A 22,388-nucleotide genomic window follows, 5' to 3' on the forward strand; every position below is an offset into this window, starting at 1 on the left:
TGGATAGATTTATGTATAAAGACATTTTAACTGAACATCTAATACCATACATGGATGAAAAAATGCCCGTGAGATCGTATTTTTAACAAGATAATGATCCCAAGCATTCGTCGAAGCTGGTCAAGAAATGGTTTGAAGATGAAAAAATTGCTGTTCTGCCGTGGCCATCTCAAAGCCCCGACTTGAATCCAATTGAGTACATGTGGGGTATGTTGACGCGAAAATTCGGGAAAAAAATTATACAAATGTGAATGACTTATTCCTTGCATTACAGAAAACTTGGGGAGAAATTAGTGAAGACTACATTAATAAATTAATTCTCTCCATGCCTGAAAGATGTAAGTCTGTAATTAAACAAAAGGGTTACTAAACTAAGTACTCACTAAATATAGAGTTTGTTTTTATTTTGTACAATTTTTGTTCCAATAAATGTAGGGAATTGTAAAAGTTGATATCTTTTTGACCAACGAAAAATGAAACTTTTTTTTTTTAATTTTTATGTGATCTCTTTATTATATTTTCTTTAAGTATTCTAAATAGAATGTTGAGTGATAAGTTAAAAAAATATTTATAGGATTCTTTATCTCATATTTCCAGTTTTATTTCAGTTTTTTAAAAGTTGCTATATTTATGGTCAATACTGTATACCCAACGTAGTTCTGTTTTGCCGCTGGAGTACGACAAAATTTTCAAATTAACATTATTATTATTTTTTTAATAATTGCTAATCGTTTATCAATTTTCACTAATCTTAGAATGAAAAGTTACTACATAAACTGGAGCATTTTGATCTGAGCAGGATCCTTTTTAAACGCGTGAAAATATTAAAAATTGCGTGTGGTCCGTAAATAAAATTTTTCATTTTTGTTACCCCTGTAGAAATGACATTAATTTTATTCTCCGCCGGGAGGTCACTTTATTTTGAAAATATTTATTTCTTGCAAAATTTTCGCCAAGCATGCAGTTTCTGTAAAACAAAATTATTTACGATTCCTTGCGATTTATCATTATTGTGAAAACAATGATAAAAAATATATATTTTTTGCATTTCCTATGCAACAATAAAATAGATATGCCGGATATCCCGCATGCCGATAGTGTTGACTGCGGTTTGTGTTCAACAGAGTTGAGTTTATTCTAAATTGAATAGTGTTTGATCTTTTAAAATGAGACATTATTTCATCGCTGGAAATGTTACCATAATTCTAGTATATGGATTTTGTGAAGGAAATGGTCCTGCGAGTGTCAGAACCTAAAATAACAAATATCCCAATGGCAAAATTCCCGACCATCAAATTTTAGCGAGTATTCAAAAGTAGTAGGTACACGGATAGCTTTATATAGGGTGTATCTTTAATTTACGAGAGAAAAGGTATACTTTTTTGCCACTGTTCCAACTTGGAATACCGATATCTTGGGAACGCGTGAGAGAAATGCCACTACAAGATGGTGACATGATGCTTATAGCTGCCGTTTGTACGAGAATTAAATTTATACGGTCACGTACATCACACATATACGTTGTTCAGCCCTAGAAGTTGTTAAGTTTTTAACAGACCGAGGCAAAATGTTACGGTTGATAGGGGTGTTGTCTTCATTTTATATGTACAGTGGATTAAAAAAGTATTGGCACGCCCACGATTTTTCAAATAGGACTAAAACTTTAACATACATACAGCCTGTCCGGTTTTCGTTGGACAGCGGCTGTATCTCGGTAAGTACAGCAAGTAGCAACTTCGGACAAAAAATCTTATTACTAATGTGACTATGAAAAATCTCTGGAAAATATTTTCAACTACGTGAAATCGCCGTAAGGGGGCGTAGTTGGGACGGTAGTTCCTTAAAATCGACAAATCTATACCAAGTCACTACTTAAGTAGCACATTTTAATTTACTATCAATAAGATTACATCATTCTGAAACTTTTTTGTTCGACACATAATGTCATAGCTCATATAATAAAAGTGGGGGAAGCCGATGAATCGTTTTAAGATCAAACTATCGTATCTCTGTTTCTAATTATCCGATTTCAGTGATTCTGTGCTTCATTGTGAGGGAATTATAAGCCGATTTAATATCCATATTGACCAAAAATCCGTAGTCCAGAACAAAATCGCTAGAGGGCATTCTTTTAGGTAATAGCGGTTTTCTTCATTTTTCTTTAATAAATCAAATGGAAGTATACTATTTTCATAAGCCCATCTTGTAAAGCTTTAAAAAACCTACACTTTTCCCGAAAGGCGCATTTCAATACTCTTTTTCGTTTTTGACTTATTGATAAATAATTGAATTGAATTTAGCAGAAAAGTTGAACATATCGAATTCAACCCTTTCTCTGCATTTAAAAAAGCTTGGGTACGTTAGCAATTTGGATGTTTGGGTTCCTCACGAATTGAAGGAAATTCACCTACACCCAACGCATTAACATATGCGATTCTTTGCTGAATCGTAATCAAAACGACCCACTTCTAAAAAGAGTCATAACGGGTGATGAAAAATGGATTGTCTACGATAACGTAGTCCGAAAACGATCATGGACCAAACAAGATAAACCTCTGCAATCGATGTCCAAAGTTAATATTCATCAAAAGAAGATTTTGCTATCTGTGTGGTGGGACTACAAGGGTATTCTTTATTTTGAACTGCTTCCGAGGAACCAAACTATTGATTCGAATGTTTACTGTCGTCATCTATCGAAATTGAACGAAGAAATCAAAAGGAAACGTTCTGAACTCGCCAATCGTAAAGAGGTACTGTTCCATCATGATAACGCTAGACCCTATACGTCTTTAATAACGCGTCAAAAATTATTGGAACTAAATTGGGAACTGATATCTCATCCACCATATAGCCCTGACTTGGCGCCATCAGATTATTATTTGTTTCGTTCTCTTCAAAATCATTTGAATGGTAAAAATTTCGATTCTGATCAAGCCGTTAAAAATGAGTTAAATCAATTTTTTACTTCTAAAAATCAAGGCATTTTCGAACGCGGAATTTTCCAACTTGCCGAAAGATGGCAAAAGGTCATCCATCAAGATAGCCACTACATCATTGATTAATATTTATTATTAATATAATTATATTCACTTTGAAAAAACGTAAAAAATACGACATTAATTATCGAACAGCCCAATAATTGAAAAAATATTTAATGCTTTTTGAAGAAAATTTTTTTTTTTTTTTAAATTATTTCCTTTTACAATCTGTCACTTTTTGAAGAAATATGTTAGAATTTTAGTTGTTTGAAAAATTAGGGGTGTGAGAGTACTTTTTTGATCCGCCGAATGTAAATTATGAACATGGCGTATTTAATACAATTTGAAACTTAAATTAGTGTTTTTCATGAAAAATCTCCGACTTCTTTTCCGATTAAGTTCTCTTTGCAATGGGAAATCTTTTTTTATTCCGTCAGGGTATGTTTGAGCAATAAAATTTTTATCTTGAATTTGCAACACTTCCCCTACTTAACTAAATCTGGAAACGTCGCATGTTACTTCCTATCGTATATCTTTACCAAGATCGATGAGCTGTACCTTAACAAAAGACAGATAATAAATTTTTTGTATGTTTTCGTATCGATATCACTTCGTAATTGATTCATTCGAATGTTAGCGCGACGATGAACAAGATGGCCGTAATGCATGCTGCATTAATAATCGGAATAATCGCATTTTCCTTTGTTCTAAAAACTCATGAGGTGTGCCATTGAAGTATCCATAATTTCATGAATGAAAATGGGTGGCGTTTAATTATCATTTTGTGAGTGAAAGGAGATGTTGCTGACGTAATTCTGGCTCAAGTTTTGGCGCTCGGGGGTGAGTTCTGATTGTTGTTTCCTGTGGTTTACAATTAAGTTTTGTAACTTCAACGAGAACTCCGTAATTAGAATTTTAGTTGAAAGTCGCAACTATTTGCAATTTCGACTTTTCTAGAAGGTGCTGGACAAAGAAAGATATCTAACCTTGAACCGCCTCGAATAAGTAAATAGTTTTTTGTGTTTTAGGTCTCAATTTTGTACCTGTATGCTGTAAGTAGAACTGAATTCGAAACTCTTAACTGCTTTGAAGATTTTGTCAGGATGAGTTTAGAATTCTTCTTAGGAAATAATATTCCTGTTTTTGTGTTTCGAATGTCCACATTGCACGCCTCAGCATCGAATCGAAATATAAACAACAATCTAACTGTTTTAAAGATTTTTCTCGAATTAATACTAGTTTTTTCTGTTTCTGGTTTCAACTGAGTACACTTCTCCGACATATCGAAATGATTTCGAAACTAATGGTTTTGCAAACATGTTTCGGAAATTAATATTGATAGTTCTGTGTTTCATGTTTCCACTATGTACACCTCTGCTTCAAGTAGAAGTAAATCGACATTCTGTTTTGAAAACTTTTTCTGAGAATGAATATTAATTTTTTTCTGTTTCCAGTTCCACTGCGTAGGTATCTGCCTCGAGTCCAAATACATTCGAATCACTAACTGTTTTGACGATTTTTCCGGAAATTAATATCGATTTTTTTCTGTTCCAGGTGTCCACTCTGTACGCTTCTACGTCGAATGAAGCTTAATTCGGAAAACTAATTATTTTGAATAATTTTCCGGGTATTAATATCGATTTTTTTCTGTTTCAGGAGACCACTATGTATGCTTGAAGTTGTTGTCGAAATTAATTCTAGACTTTTTTAAGAGCTTTTTCTGAGGAATTAATATATTTTTTTGTATTTTAGGTCCCAACTGTGTACATCTCTGCTTCGGGTCGAAGTTAATTCGAAGCATTGTTTTGTGAATTTATTTTTAGGAATTAATGTTGATTTTTTTTTTGTTTCGTCAGATTTATTGCATCAGTTTTAATGCCGAATCGGTTCAACTGATAACTATTTTCTCTTTTTGCAAAACACTACCTGATTTATAGGAGGATTTTTCATTACGATTTCGTGACAAAATGTAGTTTATGCACGATAGGGTGTCACCCTAATTTAGGACAAACGTTCATAGATTTTTAAATGAAACGTATCTTAACAGATGGATTAGAAAAAACAATGATACACTTGTAAATTGGGTAGTAACATCACCAAATTTAATTCCTCTAAACTCTTTTTAGTGTCGAAGCACACGACATTTTTAACAATTTCATGAATTAAAAAAGATCTCCTTCATATCAAAACACCCCCATTTATGTAGCAACTCTTAATTCCAAAATTAGTGAAAACTTTGGCGCCTTATAACGGCTAAATCGAATCACATTGTATATAAGTAGATTTGCTTGAAATGTCTATTTTTTTGTGAAGTGTTGTGCCGTCATTTAGGGACACCTTATACAATGAAGGAAACTTGTGAGATATCTTCAATTGAATTCTCCAAACCTGAGCCATATCTTTCAAAAATTAAGGGACTTATGACGACACATTTATTGAGCTTCTGTTTTTTTTATATCGTAACCCCCTCTTCTATCAATTACTGTCTATGATACTTACCAACGTTACAATGTCATTCGGATTCATCTTCGCAATCTCCTGCAGCCTCCCGTACAAAACATCAATCAAGTATCGATATCTGTCGTTAAACTCGTCCAAATCCTTAGCGACGACATCGGCACCCGCCGGACCCGATTCCTTGTTCTTGAAGACGTCGCTGGCGTCCAATGACGGGTGGGCATCTAGCAAGGCGTCCCGCGATTTTTGGACGCCCTTGCTCCATATCTATTGTTACGGTTAGATTGTTAGGTGTTAGTCGAGTGAGTGCGCACGCGTGGTAAGTCGACATTACAATGAAGCTACGTTTAGGGTGGTCAATAGGGTGACGGAGAAGTAATCAGACTAATTAGATGTTGAGATTAATTAAGAATTTCGTAAATAAGTGCTTCAAGATGTATTCATGTGAGTATTTACAACTATGAAACCAAAATATTCAATAGTTACTACTACTGATTACTTCTTTGAAATATTGGTATTTTCACGATAAGCTCGGAAAAATGATTCTTGGTCTCATTGGTGATAAAACAGTATACGAAAATATGAAGTTTAAACAAAGTTTTAGCATTTTCCCCAAACTCGGCCTGATCTACAACCTCACCAAATCTAATATTACAATGATAAGACGAAGATTACTATCAAATACCAATATGACGGCGATAAAAATGATAAAATGGGACGACTGAGATTGGCCACTGGCACATAAGCTTTTAAACTTGACATACAAGCCCTAACAACTATATAATGGGACAAACCAAAATTCACAATATTTACATACTTTAACGGTTAATTTGTTATATAATTATTTTTTATTATTCAGTCATGTCAAGTTAGCAAATGAAAAACAACTCAAAGAACAAAATACTTTTCCTAAGTTTCCCTCGTTACCCATAAGGATGTTCATTTTATGTGGCAAATAAATAATAAGATAATGTCGCAGCTTTTGCTCTAAAATGGAGTAACATCACCCTTTGCTTTTATTACCGCTTGTATTCCTTTCTGCGCTAATGATCTGGACATTTCTGAGGTAAAATAATTTCAAATTTGTTCTATTTTGGTCTTAAGTTCGGGCAATGTACGTTGTGGATTATTTTTTAGAGATTGCTTTATCTTATGCCACAGTGTCTCGATGATATTGAGGGCTGAATTGCTCGAGGGCGAGACAAAACATTAAGATTGTGGTTGCCAAACCATTTTTTTGTAGTTTTGGCGGTGTGGCGAGACACCGCCCCATCCTGTTAAAAAATGAAATTAACGCCAACGTTTAGTTTTGAAATACAGAGAACCAAGGTGTCTAGAATTCTTTGATATTTTTTGGCGTTGACGGTACCTTCAATGAATCGAAAGCATCGCAATCTTGCAGCTGACACGCAACCCCATATCATTACCCCTTTAGGAAATTTTACTGTACGTTTTAAACAGTCTTTGTGGATTGATTTAATCTTAGTGCGGATCACCCGTTTGCGAAAATCGCCTAAACATACATCGAATTTTAATCCATTATTAAAAACTACTATGAACCAATCTACCGACCAAAACAGTTTGGATTTTGCCCACGTAAACCTGTTTTGTTTTTGTTTCGACATTAGCAGTGGTTTTTCCTTTGCCTACAGAAAAAATAATAGTCTTTACAGGTACTCCTTTAATATATTGTTTATATTTTAACCTTATAAAATTCAAGTTCACATTTATGAATCTACTTGCGATAGCATTCTCTCGAAACACTTAACTTGGTAGCTTGATTCCAGTCCGCCATAACTTACCTTAAAGTATTTTTATGGCCTTTTTGTATAGTTTCACTAATGTTCTTTTATCTTTATCAGAAATTAACTTTAAACGCACCGGATTTAATTTTTTTTTATTTAAAATATTTCCTGTTTCCTCATAATGCTTAATTATATTCCACACTGTTTCGTACATTGTCCCTTAGTATTCCCAAAATTGCAGTTTTAGAAATACAAAATTCATCCAAAATTTCACGTGTAGATTTATTATTGCAATAGTTCTTAAGAGCTAATTATTTTTTTAGACTTGCAGACACCTCACGTACCATTTTCTTAAAAAAGGGCAATGATTCATGTCAATAAGTACATTCCGAATGCTTGGATGAGTAACATTCGCATCAGATGTTATTGAGACGGTTCCTCCCGTTTGCAAGGATTTTTTTGCAATTCATTTTTACAGTTCCATTATTTAGTTGCCACATAAAATGAACAGCTTTGTGGGTAATGAGGAAACTTAGGAAAGTATTTTGTTGTGTGAGTTGTTTTGAATTTAAATTATTGTTCATTTACTAACTTAACATTACTGAATAATAAAAAATAATTATATAATAAATTAACCGTTAAAGCATGTAAATATTGTAGAATTTTTGTTTGTCGCATTATGTAGTTGGTAGAGCTCAAATGTATAATACATCTGCAGCAAAAAATGAATCAAAGCTTACATGGAAGAAGCACTTATTTCAAGTGACAACAATCTACATACTTGAAGACGAAATTTAAGTACAAGCATCTACTAGTAAATAGTTATACCCATCTAGAGAAGCAATTAGTCATAGAAGAGATCATAATAACAGAAAACACAATAAAAAAAGAGCAAAAAGACTGTAAAATAAATCGTAATATCAACAACCATTCCGCTCACTCACACACAAAAATACCTTAAATCGATCTTATACCTAAACTTAATGAATCATGGGGATATGAATGGGGGGGCTATTGGGCAAACTTGGACTTAAAATTTGCTTATTATCGGTAAGAAACAATAATAAATAAATAAATTGGTCCAATTTGTCGCAATATAAAGCTAGTAAATACCAGTGGGTGTTTACCTTTCCTTCCCGGATGAATCTACCACCGTTTAAGTTGACTTGTTCGATTTTAGGGGTGCGTTCCACTACGTTGTTCAACTGGTTCTGAAATATCAAGTGCAAAGGTGTTACGGGGTTAGGGGTTAGAATTATTATTATCGGCTACTTGGGCTGTAGTTCATATTATAGAAATCCCTTGATCTTCCTTTCTAATGTGACACCTTTGATTAAAACTTTTGAAAACGATATTTTGCTTTGAATAGTTTTGCGTTTTGCAACAACTATATTCCTGTTTAAATTCAATGCTTTTATTGTGACATCTTGGCAGTTCGAAGAAAAAAGTCACGCATATGCCTTTAAAATGTATAAACATTGTGAAAAATCAAAGGAAGACCCTGGGTAATAAAAAATGTAATCCTTTGATGATACACGATACCCATCATTAACTCCAATCTTTATGATAAAGTCGTTAAACTCTACTCTACGGTGCTCGATTAAAATCTATCTACCCCAATTTCCTGACACTCACCCTAGTGGCATCCAAAGCCTCTTTCGCTCTATCCTTGATGGGCTGCATGGTTTCTAATTTCTTGTACTGTTCATCCATCCAATCGTCCTCAACCTGTTTCGCCTGATTGTACTTCTGCAGCAAATCGTAGGCTTGCTGGCATCCTTTAAGCCTATCCGCCAACTGCTGACAAACACTGGCCCATCTGCTATTTAACCTTTGGATATCTTTATCCAACCGCTCCACATCAGCATGAGGACCTCGTTGATTAGGCCTGGATTTTTCAGTCAATCTTTTGGCATTATCGAAATCGTCATTTAGTTGATCCATTGCGATTTGCTGTTGCCCCACAGCACTTTCAAGCTTTAGCAGATCATCATGAACTGCTTTAAGTCCCTTTTCAGTGTTAGGTAATTCTTTGAGGCTGGACAATTTGCTCTCGAATTCAGAAATCACTTGCTGGGCATCTTCCATGCCGTTAAGAACGATTTCCATACACTTGAGACGCTCGATGTAGAGATTGCTAGTATTCCAGATGTAATTCCATTTGTCTAGTACTTTTTCCAAATCTTTTTTGTGTTGGGGTGTTTTCAGAGTTATTGATCTACAACAATGAGATTAAATGAAATTTATGGAAAATAAGAAGTTAGAAATTACCTGAAAGTTTCCTTCACTTGTTCGATTTCTGGTTCCAAATTCTGCAGACGAGATTCAAATTCTTTATGCTCGAAAATCAGGTGCTGCAAAGAGTCCAAATCTCTGGGCAATGGAGATAAGACTCGTTGGTTTATTATTCTCTCAGCTTCGTCTAGGGCGCGCTGCAGATTGTGAATTTGATTGTTAAATATTTTGGTCTGGTTTTTGCTCTCCTCCTCAGCTCTGGCTCGTTTTTCAAACTCATCGAACAATCGATTAACTTCATCCATTTCCCTTCTTAATCTTCTCAATTGAGGATCTGAAGGATCTCCTTCTGCTATCAGCTTATCAGCGTCTTCATTCAAAGCTTTTCTAATAGCGTTTCTTTGTTCCGCTCCAATGGCAATGAACTGGGGTAAATCCCAGCCCTTGACGACCTTGATAGTGGCGAAGATCATGTTCTGTCTCATTCGTAGTTGTTTTTTCTGCCATAAAGCCAAAGAGCGGTCATATTGGCGTTGCAGACGATCTACCGCATCTAAAGCATCTTTATCTGGAGGGGGGAGCACGAAGCAAACTCCGGGTACTTGGCATTCTACTCCTTTGGTGTTGAAAACTCGCCATTTTGTGCGACCAGAGTTATCAGTTAATGTACACTCCTTCTTTCTTTCTATGACAAACTGCAAGAAAAATTGGTGTAATAGGCAAAAGTTCAGATAACGGCACCGAACCCTATCCGACCCACTTATTGCATCAATTTTATCTTTTAAAGCCAAATGTGTGGCATATTTCTTTATAGCGCAACACAATATACATTTTAGTATAAATCATTTAGATAAACTTTAGTACATACATCGTTTTTCTTATAATTACAAATAGCAGTGACGGTCAACGGCCTGGTAATAGGCTGTCTCCTCTGCTTGAGGGGCACCACATGTTGTGCCCTCCCAATTAAAGCTTGTACTTGATCACCAAAAGCATTCAATTCCTCCTTCAAAGCCTGCATGCCTTGTAATAGCCTCTCTCCCACATCCAGACTGAACTCCCCTTGGCTAAATTCGTTGTTCATCACTTCGTCTTTCCTAATAAATTATACATTAAAACCTACATAGTCAGAAAATGAACAAACCTACTCTCTGAGCCACTCTTCGGCAATGCTGACGTCCTTAAAGAACTGCTGATACACTTTGGTGTTTTGCAAGTGTGTTTCCAGGCAGTGAGTGAGTTGAAGCAACCATGCCCATTGGGCGTTCATGGCAGCTAAGTGCGCTTCAATCGCTTTGGTAGCGGGGTGGTTTTGTAGGACTAGAGCCTCTCCGCGCTCCAAAACAGAGTTGAATTGGAGCTCACGCTTTTCCAAATCACTCATCAAGTGCTGCGAAACAAAAGTCACTTAAGGGTGAATTTTTCAATGGTAAAGACTAATTTTACCTCATCACCGCATCCGTAATTTTGCTGCTTAAAGCAGGATATTTATATTAAAGCCAATTAGGAACCGTATATCGAGAGATTTTATCCAATTCTACGATCGAATAACGACGAAGAGATATTAATTTTCTTGAAAAACATGGATATGTAAGCATAGGATCGAAATTTCTGTCAAGCTCAACATTCAAATCAATTACGTTCAGATGGAATCGATTTAGATCCGATCGTATGATCGGATTATAATTTTTACGATATACTCGAACTCAGGAGCGTTATGTAAAGTCGTTAAACCAAAACAAACTAACCTCATAATATTTCTCCACGGCCTCAACATCCAACTTAGCGTCGCTCCAATCTCTAGTAACTTCAATTTCTTCCTTCTCATTCAGCCATTGTAGCTCCCTGGTGGCAGATTGTATGAAATCATACAAACTCTCCAAATCATTAGCTCTGCCTGTGCTGAAAGACAACAGCTCAGCATAGATTTTCTGTAACTGTCCCAGATGTTGGTTGTACAAAGTGAGCTCTTCTCCATTGAAATATTGTCTAGCTTTTACGCTTTGCTCCACTTTGGAATGGAATTGCTCGATGGTTTTATGCTCGCGTTGGTGGATGTCACGCTCTTGTTGAATGGACGGAAGATCAGTGCCGAAGTCGGCAGTTTTGAGTTGTTTCTATAAAATAAAATATAAAATAAGATACGTGAGTCTGGCAAATAATGCAGACTTACCAGTTTATTCTTGCACCACTCAATATGCTCTTGCAAGGACCGGAAATGTGGATTAGTTTCGATATTTCGGGTCTCCTGTACGGTTCTAATATGTTTGGTCACTGTTCGTTCTTCCACTGGGAAGCTCATATTGGCCAGAGGACCCACGATCTTGTTGTGTAGCTGGTGTCGAAGGCGAACCCATTTTTCGTGCAGTTTATTTACCCTTTTGTCCAGTTCGCCAGCCTACATTAAAAAGTACTTTAAACTTTTGCGTTAAGATTTATTTTATGATCAATTCACATCTGCACTATAACACACTTAGTACGATAATACAACCAATTTTTTTTGACTTTCCTGATTGCATAACGGCAATTGATAACATGTTAGACATACAGATAAAAGCTTTCACCGGCCATATTATCGCATCGATTTCACTATTTGGTATTAACTCCAAATCCAATTTCAAGAATAAAATCTGTCAAACCCTGCTACGAATACAGAACCAAATTACGCAATAGGTGTCAAAGTTAAAATAGACATGAAGACAGGAAAACCGTACGAATTGACAGCAAGTGATTGAGTCAGAATTGAAGATTTAAAGTGATCAAGTCAAAATGGGTGATTACCTGAGGGTATCTGCCATTCCTTAAAGTATTAACGTCCGTCTTCAACGACTGAATAGCCTGCTCGGCTACCACTAAATCATGATCGATTTGATCGGCCACTTTCTTGGCTTCCAGCGGGTGGAGTCGTTCGATTCTTCTCGATTCAAGCTCGATGGCTTGCTCGATTTGATCCAAATGGGAGTCGGTTTGTTTAATTTCTCTGAAAGTTCCATTCAATATGACCGAAGGCTTTCAAAATAAGTTTTTTTTTATTTAAATTACCTATGTACTTTCTCGGCCAACCTCTGCAACTTCTCGAGTCGTTTGATTTCGTCCAAAATGTGCCTGTCCCGCTCCTGATAGGCATTCATCAGTCTCTGCCAGTTTCTCTCGATATTGTCTATATGCAATTCCGGTTCGACATCGACCTAAACTCAAATTTAGACATAAAAAAAAAAACACTGCGAAAACAATTTTACCTCTCCTACGGTCTTGAAGTATTTCTCTAGATCTCTGAACAGCTGGTGGCAGTACTGCTTGTCTCTTTGCCTTGGCGGTACTTCATCGGTACGGAATCTGGTCGATTCAGCCGCCAGTTTCTTCATTTCGATTAAAGTGGGTGGGAAGTTGCGATCCTGGAAAAAAGAGGAAAATTGCTTTAGCAACCAGAGGTCTATAGATTGGTGTAACTAAACCTACTTGCATAAGACTATATTTCTCCCTCATCCAATTGTGGAGACTAGAAGCAATTTCCCTGTATTCCTGCTTGCGTTGTTGGGCCACAGAGTCATACAAGGGATGAATTGGCGGAGGCTCGGGGAATACCTCGTGCAGCGACGAAATATATGTGATAAGCGATTTTTCGTCAGGCTCATGAGTGTCCACATCTGAAATATATGGCATTATTGAATATTGCTTGACCCTGGAAAAGCCGGCCATAAATGGCCCAAAATCACGTTCTCCGACCTATCCAAAAATAACAAGATTAAAATCAGTGATAAAAACCATTTCGTATAAAACTTCCAAGTGTGTATTTTTATGAAAACGGTCAATTTTTTCTCATTAACCGAGTTATAAAATTATACACTACACACAAAATACAGTTGTTCTTCTAATGTAAGGATAATACTAGTGTATTATATTGCAATTCCTGTCCTGTCTAACCAGATTAAACCGAAAGCAGTCAGGTGTAAGCTATTGTTTCAGGTTTTATTGGATTATTAATTTTATGTCTTCACTCATTAAGAACGAAACGTTTTCCTCAGAATTGTACGCTACTTTTACTAATCTTAGAATTATTATTATAACATCGCCCATCTTAGAAAAGGTTAAGTAACGAATACCTACAACTAGACCATCTACTGGTATCTTTATTATCCAAGCGATCACAATTGTTAACGACTCAAAAATCTATTTCTTGAGGATAGAATTACTTAATTACTTGTGTCGCAATGATTCACTGTTATACCGAAAGAAGGATGTTTAATTGTCGAAAATATAAGTATAATGGTCTTAGGTATGTTAATTATAATCTGCACATGTGGTGCGAATTCTAAAGGATTTGAACAAAAAACGGATTTACGCTGCCCTGCATACTCGGCAATTAATCCTGATAAATAACCTTGAGACGTTACTAGATTTATTACGTGATACAGTCATTATTTTTGTAGGCCCATCCTTCACATATCACTTACTTATAGTACTTAGCAAACGTCCTTTTATGTAATATACGTCGAAGGATCATCATTAAGCTATAATAGGTTTTCCTGCAAATGTTTCATATAATTTTTTCGTATCCGCTAAGCAGATTAATTCAATGCTCTGTTTCTTAGTTTAATAACTTAAAGAAACCATTTAAGCACAGTAAAATATCAAGTGTAAAATTTGGCCCTTAGGATACCCTCAAGGTGGTCCATGTGTGTGAAGCAAGAAGACTTGGGAACCTTGTGAAACAGGCTCACAAAAAAACATGTTTTTCTTATTTAATGATATATCTATAGTTTCTGAAACCGATAAGCAAAAAAGTGTTCTTTCGATGAAAAGGGGATTTACATAACATTTCTAAATAGAAGTGAAGGCGATCATTTTTTCAAACCTGATCCTTAGCTCTAAATTTATCTTTACAAATTCATATTAAATTGCTAGACTTTCATCATAAGATCTGGATATTACGTTACTTTCCTTTACCATAATTTCTTCAAATTTGTTATTATTTAGTAACTTTTATATACCTTCAGGATCAAGAAGACGAGTAACTCCATATTCCTTCTCGGCCACAAAGAAGACAGTTTCCAATCGTTCCCTAGGTCTTTGGGCACGTGCCCTACCCCAATCGATTAAATCTGGTCTGTTCCTGTGTATGATGGAGCTAAAAGCAAGACCATCTCTCCAGGATTTGGTGAAGTCCTGGACATTGACTCCTGGATACTTGTGCGTGGTACGTTTGGCCCATCTGAGCAGGTAATCTTTGGCGGAGACGTTAGGTTCTTGACCTACTACTATGTCGGAAATCTGCAAGAAAAGATACATTTTTTGAGCACCAACCAACTAGTTTGTCAACAAACATGCTAAATGACCTGACTTAAAGCTGAACGATAAGCATATATACCGTCTTATTTATGTGTAACTGTCTTGGAAGGATCGAAGTAGGTGGAAAGCCATGACAAATTCAATAACGACCTATTGGTCATACACTGGAACTAAAGAGGTCAATTGACATGCAACTGATAATAATAATTATTACTTTTTATAGCAATGAAGATGGAGAACCGAGTCCCGTTAACATCGAGTATTATGTATACAAATGTACTGTTTAATTACCTGCAATTAAGTTAACTAAGTCTGTAGGAATCTAAATTAATTAATAGGAAGAGGCTGATGCTCATTAGCATGACTGAGTATCTAAAAATATACGACAAAACGAAGGCATTACATAACAGTAGATTGAAATGAATAAGGTGAAGGTTATATGTTTGTAGAAGTGTATTTTCGGGAGATATTTTTGAAGAAAACACAACATATCGAAAGTAATGTTTTAGTTTTACACAGAAATAGTGTAGATCCTGTAGAAGGTTGTCTATGAGAGGGCATTTACCTACACAAGGAAGTCGAAATTCATGTAACTGTGATTGATGATGCTTTATTATAACTATTTCGATCGGCCACGTAAGAGGAAGTACAAAAAGTGTAGTTTTTTCGCTTACATATAAAAATATCTCAGCAATACCATCAACAGACCCGTAAAACATAAAACAGAAGTGTGAAATTTTAATTTCATTTTTAAGTGTTAAATCTTAAAATTCTGGTTTCGACAATCTTGTGTTTTATATGTAACAAATAAATACCAGCTCCCAAGGTGTTCCATTTTTGCGAAGAAATGTGGTACGCAAATTATGAGCCTCTCACTTTTATAATAACTGACATTTTAACCGTGTCGACCCCGCCTACTCCTACTCACGGTACTCACGAACCACCTGTTATTTATTTGCTATTTCTCCTCCTACTGAATTTACCAAAGACACATGTTCATTAAGCACAGGGCCCTTAATATTAACGGCACCTAACTGCCGTAAGCTTCGGTCGCCCTTGTGGAAACCATACAATTTGCATAGCAAAAATTACTTTGCTTCTGTACTTAAGGGAATAAATTAATTACTACATCATCGACGAGGATTTGACATTGAAAAAGTGGGACTTCTGTTTATGGCTCTATTTGTTATTCAACGACGACAATAAACAATCTGAACCCACTAGCGGTGTCCACCTAGAAAGCCTATAGCGTGCGACATTCGCGTTTTGTGTAATGTTAAATTGGTTTTATGACATTCTTCGGTGTTTGTTATGTGAATTATTTTCATCTTATCATCGACTATTTATAAAACTCAAAATTGTCTTTGCACGTACATGTATAAATGGGACTCGATGATGTGGGCTGTAGTGGGCAGGGAAAGAGCTTTCGCAGGAAAATGAGCGATTAAGACTGCCCGCCAAGGGAAACAATGACTGAAAGATTTGGTTGACCTACTTGCCAAAAAAGTGTGTAATTTAAGGCATTAAAAGTGATTTCGTTTGTTTAACCAATCAGCGACAACAAACAACGGCCTACGGGCTTACCGGTGTAATAAATTTAATAGCGGTTGCAGATCTCGTATTATTATTGCTAATTGTTTAGATAAATTAATGCAACAGCTTTTTGTCCAGATTCTTCAAATTTTTACACAGAATAAATTTGAAATTAATTATAGAAGAAATATGACCTTATAAGGAAAATAGGTTAAAATGTTGATTTCCAACAGTTACAGCTCGAATTCCCTTTTGAAATCGTCAAAAAAAAACTAAAAAAAGTAAGTCTGGTAATGGTGTTATGCTCAATCTCAACAGTTATTTTGCTGGTTGCCTGACTTATATGTTGGCTTATTGCTGGTTACTGCTGTTGTTCAAATATTGCATAAACGTAATTGAAAAATGGAATTAGCAGTTACAGAAAATCTATAGTGCAACTCAAGGATCTTCTTAACATTTTCACAAAATATGATTCTACAAATGTGTGATTCGAAGATGTTGAACGCAATTTTCAACAGAAAAGTTATACTGATGCCTTCTCATCTATTCAGAAGCGTTTAAAAGTTGAAAAATCAAACTAATGAATCTTTGCCTTTATCAGACCACGAAGCACGAATAGAACAAAAAAAATATCAGGGTGCAGGTTGGTGTCCTGGTGTCCACTCAACATTTGTTAGAAATAATCTCCCTGAATGCTTTTTAAGAGCTCTATTTTCCCCTGCTCAACATGCTGACTATAGCCACAACGTCTCCTTTGCAGTCTTTTTTTTTTCAATTTTATAATTGTCAATCTGCTCATTTCGTCTCTTCCACGGGCTCATTTTTAAAATTTTTCCAAACACCAAAAATTAAATTTCAAAATTGATAAACAGCATTTTAATAATAACAGAATTAGCATGTCTTTACAACACATTATAAACTACACAAACATTCCCTGCTCAACGCATCCCATATACGGTACCCAGATGTTTGTTCTTCGCGACGGTGTGTTCACGATCTGGCGTCAATATTTACGAGTTGACGTCATTTTTATTTAACATTCTGGTAGCAGATAGCGAATGGTCAAGGAGATTTTTGCAACAACCTGGGTACACCCACATCAAACCTGTCAACAGACAAAAATAATTGTTTATTCTTGTCTTATTAGTAAATTTTGGTTATTTTGGGCGAAGTTGCGTTCACTGGATAATCTAAATTTAACCAAGTCTGATGATCAAAGATAATGGTTATCAGCTAACTTTAGTGTTTAATGAACGTAACAGTTTAATCCAACTTTGACGCCTAAATACATATTTAGTGCGTTAATGCACGTGCATTAATCTCCAATTATGCCATAATTAGTAAAACAAGTAGTACCACGATAGATTCTTAACTCTTCACGTTTTTTTTTTCTGTTCAAATATTCCATCACGAACAACATAAATCATAGCGAAACGACCGGAACCCGGCATAAACGCCGGAAGACCCATATAAAACGCTAACCTTGGCTCTCTTAGTGATAATGGTCTCCTGTACCCCCTGACGCTTTAAATCCTCAGCTTTGCTCTGTTCCTCCCCGCGAGTCAAAGTGGTCACTTTCCGCACTATCCGAGTGGTGATCCTGCGGGACCCATCCTCACCCCTCCTGTTTGTCTTAACGGTCTCCAGTGAACTCCCCAGAACTTCAGTGGAGAGCTTCTTCTTGGTATGAACAGCTTGTAAATTGTCAACATCACCATTCACCTCATCAAGACAGGTCACTATCGGGGGCCCTAGCACCGGACTAGGGCCGTTTGAGGTGGTCCCTTGCATGAAGAGCCTCTTGTCTTTCGAGAATTTATACATCGATCCCATTTTTTTCAATAACTACTGGCACATCACCCATCAACTACACCACTGGGTTGTCTGTCAACAGTTCGCGATCGTTTCTCGTATTCCACCGTGCAGGTGCGTTACATCAGGTGAGCGCGAGGTGTACTGATGAGGATTGGGTTAGCCTTGTTTCGTCGTGGCTTTGTGTAGGCCTGCCAGGGCCGTACACGGGCGGTTTTTTAGGGGGGGCCGGCCGGCGTATAGCCTTATTTGGGGCCGAACGAGATTGATAGAAATCGCAGATTGTTGCATAATTTACTCAATTGGTTGGTTATTTTTTAACCTTCTATTTTACGTATCTGTATGTGAGTAGTAGTGACGTATAATCAGTGGGACAGGAATGTTGACTATATCAATAATGGGAAATACTTCGGGATCTAATGCATTAAAGATTTCAGTATTTTGTTAGGTGATGGTGGGAGGTTTGTTTGTTTTTATTTCGCACTTGCTCTTTTTTAACCAATACTCTTTGTAATACATCACTTTTCCCCCTCGCTCTATAATTATTAATAATGACCAATGCACCCTATTTTTCCCGATTCTACATCGATGAACCAATATTCCACACAAAAAAAAAAAAAAAAGTTTCTTGTCTACTCGCCCGTTAATATCTCTTAAATATCAACGATTCCACGTGGAGTAAAAAACTATAGGAACAGTAATCCCACCAAATTAAATTAAATTTTTATGTGTCTAAAGGAATCAACGTATAGAAAGAGATTTCTTTAAAAGTGAATGAATCATAACAGTCCATCATCTTGATTAGTTTTTTCTGATTTCGTAGCTAAAGCGAGCATAACGCACATGTACATAACTGCAAAACTAACAAATTTCAGGATAATAAAATCAAAATGGAGTTAATTCGCACACGATCATCCAGACAGGTAGCTCACTCCACATCTCCTCGCTCAGTCAGGTGGAGCTGAATGATAAACTCAAGCCTTGCCAGGGAAAACACTGCAGCCATGAGATTCGAGTGTGTACGTGTAATTCTCATTCACAGTAAAATCGAACACTCGTGAAATAATTTCAAGAATTTTATTCTTTAATTCAACTTTTTTTTTGTTTTTATGTGTTATTATGACTTTTATAAACCGCCAATTTTTAAACAAATTATTTCGGAAGCTGGATTACCAAGTTCTTTCAAAGTTGTTAATTTCCACAATATTTGAATAACAACGCAATTTACATTCATATTTAGCCTCAATTTCCAAATACTCGTGCTATATCATTAGCGATCTACGACACGAGACTTAGCAACGCGGAACTGGCATTTCCGCCCCAAACCGCCCAACTTCCCGCATGACTGCCGGCTATACCATATTTCTTCGCAAGGTGGTACTTCCACTGGGTGCTATAGATATCTTGGACCCGATATCGATGGCAAGTCACTTTACGCCCTGCACAACAGGGCAGTGCCACAAATTAAAATGAGCGAAATAATGCATGAAGAATTCTTGTGGGAAAATTAGATGAACTCTTCATAATTTCACTTTTTGGTGCGTGCATTTACTTTTTGTCGCAATTATGTGAATGAAACAAGGGAATGAGGTCAAATACTAACAATTTTCTCTTTCAGTCCTTTCATCAAATATTAGCCAACCTGCTCGGGCCTGTAAGGGTTGGGATCGCATATGATATGTCTCTTTTTAGCACTCAACCAGTCCATCAAACTGATTGTTGTTAGCGGGAAGCGCTTTTGCTCGCTTACAAAAAAAAAATTGCATGGGTGGATGTCGGAGTTTCCGGTGACACGCAAGAACAATGAAAAGACAAGAGGAAAAGTCACATAATCGATTTAAACCGCTTAAACAAAGTGAAAGCCCAAATATATGGCACAATTCTTCAATAGTAAGATCATCTTTTTTTGAGATTTGAGCTTGGTAACGGTTGGCTGAAAAGTTCTGACCCAATTATTATGAATATTTCACGTGGGCGTCGGTACTTTACAGGATTGCCATTTTTGAAACGCAAGAATATTAGTTTTTTAAAGGTAAACTAAACATTGATTTTCCGCTATTCGTTACGTTTTAGTTGCATCTCCGAGATTTTATTTGCACATCGACGAATCACCACGCTTCACCAACCATCCGGAACAAATTGCAATTATAAAAGCACTACAATTATGCTATTGTTATTGTCTCTTTTCGTGGATTATTATTAACATTACAGTCAGGGGACTGCAGACTTTGAAATATTTTCAAAAACGGCTGCAATATAAAATGAACATCTTCATGCAACTCGTTAACCTCAATCCAATTAGCTTCGTGATACGCCTAAAAGGGCACACACAAACAACAGTTAAGTTAAGCTGCCGTAATCCTAAAACTATCCACAATGGCTAATTTCGGAGATGAATTTCACGAGATAAAGCAGCAAAGTGGACTGAAATGTATTTCTATAATTTATTACAGAAAAATATGCGGCAAATTGTTATGTTGAACCTAAGATTGGTATCAGGCTTCTATAGGATCTGCGAAGGTATTCAGATGTCAGCGATCTTTGTATCTTTGTACGCTTATTAAAGATTTAAATGTTAATAACAATAATAAAAGCGTAACTGTACTTGAGCTAGGCCTTTATTCAATAAATCTTATTTTATGGGTAAATGACAAGAGGCTCAAGTATGGCTAGCAGTTTTTATCAGATCGGGATGACATGAAAAAACTAAATTTGAACTCTGACGATCTTTCATTAACCCCAAATTGCTGAGGTACTAAGCACCAAATATGTAATTTCTTTGTGCAAAAACTTAACACATACAGTATTGATCATAATTATTGGAACTTTTAAAATTGATTTATATTTATGTTTAAATCGAAGGGGCAAATTCGCCACTCTGTACGTACGTCCTTAATTGAACTATGTTTACCTCTCAAAGAAAAGGAATGTGTGATCTCCTTTTGTATTCACTGATGTAAACAAATTGTATTTCTATGCTGGCCAAAATTGTTATAACTAAATTGTTTTGCCTACATAATTAACCATAACAATTAAAAATAAAACACATTTTTAATATTTAGTGTAATATTTTAACTTTTCAGTCAGGAATTATCTGGTCTAAGATTTCCCAAAGTTCTCAATTGCATTGAGGTCAGGACTTTAAGGCGGCCACTTCATAACAGATATTTTTTGCTATTCTAACCACTCTTTAACCAATTTGGAAACATGCTTTGGATCGTTATCGTGTTGAAAGGTGAATTTGAGCGGCATAACTTCATCTATATAGGGTTCCAAAACCTTCTTCAAAATGTCTCTGTATATAAACTTGTCCATCCTCCCCTCAATTTTGTGTAGAGGACCCATACCAAATGACGAAAAGCACCCCCACACCATTACAAATCCTCCGCAATGTTTCACAATGGAACAAGTGTATTTGGGACCCAATCTCTGACCTTTAAGTCGCTTTACATATACCACACCATTACGTCTGAATAAATTAAACTTAGACTTGTCACTAAATACGACCCTTTTCCAATCGTTTGGTGTCCAGAGAATGTGATTTTGAGCAAACTCGAGCTTGGCTTTAATGTTCTTCAAGAATAAAGGCTTTTTGGCAGGCCTATAACTATTTGAACCATTTTCACAAAGTCTTCCCATTATTATTTGACTTGAAAGGTCAGATAGTCCTACTTAGTCGATTTGACCCAGGATTTTCGCTGAAGATAGGAAAGGACCTCTTTTCGCAATATTTAAAATATTTCGGTCGAATTGCTTGGAGGACTTTCTTGGTCTACCAGTATTTTTTAATGGCATTATACTATCAGTATGAACACATTGTTCGATCATTCTCAACACTGTCGATTTATGAAGTTGTACATTTTTGGATATTTCGACCTGCCTTAGACAATTTTTATAAAAATTAACCACTCTGGTTCTTACGTCACCACTATACGTTTTACTTCGAGCCACGACGGAAAATTCACTAAATAATAGTCGAATTGAATACAAGAATTGAGAAGCAAAATTTTCTCAAAAAACACGAAAAAACAAATAGTTACAATAACTTCGGCCAACATGGAGATACAATTTTTTTATATCAGTGAATATAAGAAATAATACATTCCTTTTCTCTTATTAGTAAATGTAGTTCAATGAAGGATGTACGCACAGGGTGGCACATTTGTCGCTTTGATTTAAACAAAAATATAAATTAATTTTTAAAGTTACATTAATTATGACCAATACTATATGTCGGTACGAAGGTGAAAACCTTCTTTACCGTACTCGACTGCTGATCAACTACACAATCAGCGCAAGTCGGCAAAAGTATCAATTTATGGGCACATGTTAGGTAGAT

General features: G+C 36.0%; 1 protein-coding gene across 46 annotated transcripts in view; it reads right to left on the reverse strand.

The window, feature by feature from the left end:
• shot (dystonin-like protein short stop) overlaps positions 1-22,388 on the reverse strand; it is a 118,851-nt gene that overhangs the window by 43,360 nt on the left and 53,103 nt on the right. For 38 of the 46 annotated variants that reach the window (XR_010732508.1, XM_066286616.1, XM_066286609.1 and 35 more), the window contains 13 exons: positions 14,407-14,686; positions 12,875-13,062; positions 12,655-12,810; positions 12,458-12,603; positions 12,197-12,395; positions 11,589-11,813; positions 11,164-11,532; positions 10,564-10,805; positions 10,284-10,512; positions 9,452-10,110; positions 8,816-9,398; positions 8,308-8,391; positions 5,478-5,702 (listed from right to left, as the gene is read on the reverse strand). Coding sequence is in view for 45 of the 46 variants with exons in the window: in XM_066286616.1 (XP_066142713.1) it covers positions 5,478-5,702; positions 8,308-8,391; positions 8,816-9,398; positions 9,452-10,110; positions 10,284-10,512; positions 10,564-10,805; positions 11,164-11,532; positions 11,589-11,813; positions 12,197-12,395; positions 12,458-12,603; positions 12,655-12,810; positions 12,875-13,062; positions 14,407-14,686 (3,585 nt within the window). In the remaining variant the exon portion in view is untranslated. Of the gene's footprint in view, positions 1-5,477; positions 5,703-8,307; positions 8,392-8,815; positions 9,399-9,451; positions 10,111-10,283; positions 10,513-10,563; positions 10,806-11,163; positions 11,533-11,588; positions 11,814-12,196; positions 12,396-12,457; positions 12,604-12,654; positions 12,811-12,874; positions 13,063-14,406; positions 14,687-17,719; positions 18,202-22,388 lie in introns of those variants that run through there. The other 8 variants (XM_066286640.1, XM_066286641.1, XM_066286634.1 and 5 more) reach the window with 4 other exon arrangements.

The sequence above is a fragment of the Euwallacea fornicatus genome, chromosome 10 (assembly GCF_040115645.1).
Source record: "Euwallacea fornicatus isolate EFF26 chromosome 10, ASM4011564v1, whole genome shotgun sequence".
NCBI lineage: Eukaryota > Metazoa > Arthropoda > Insecta > Coleoptera > Curculionidae > Euwallacea > Euwallacea fornicatus.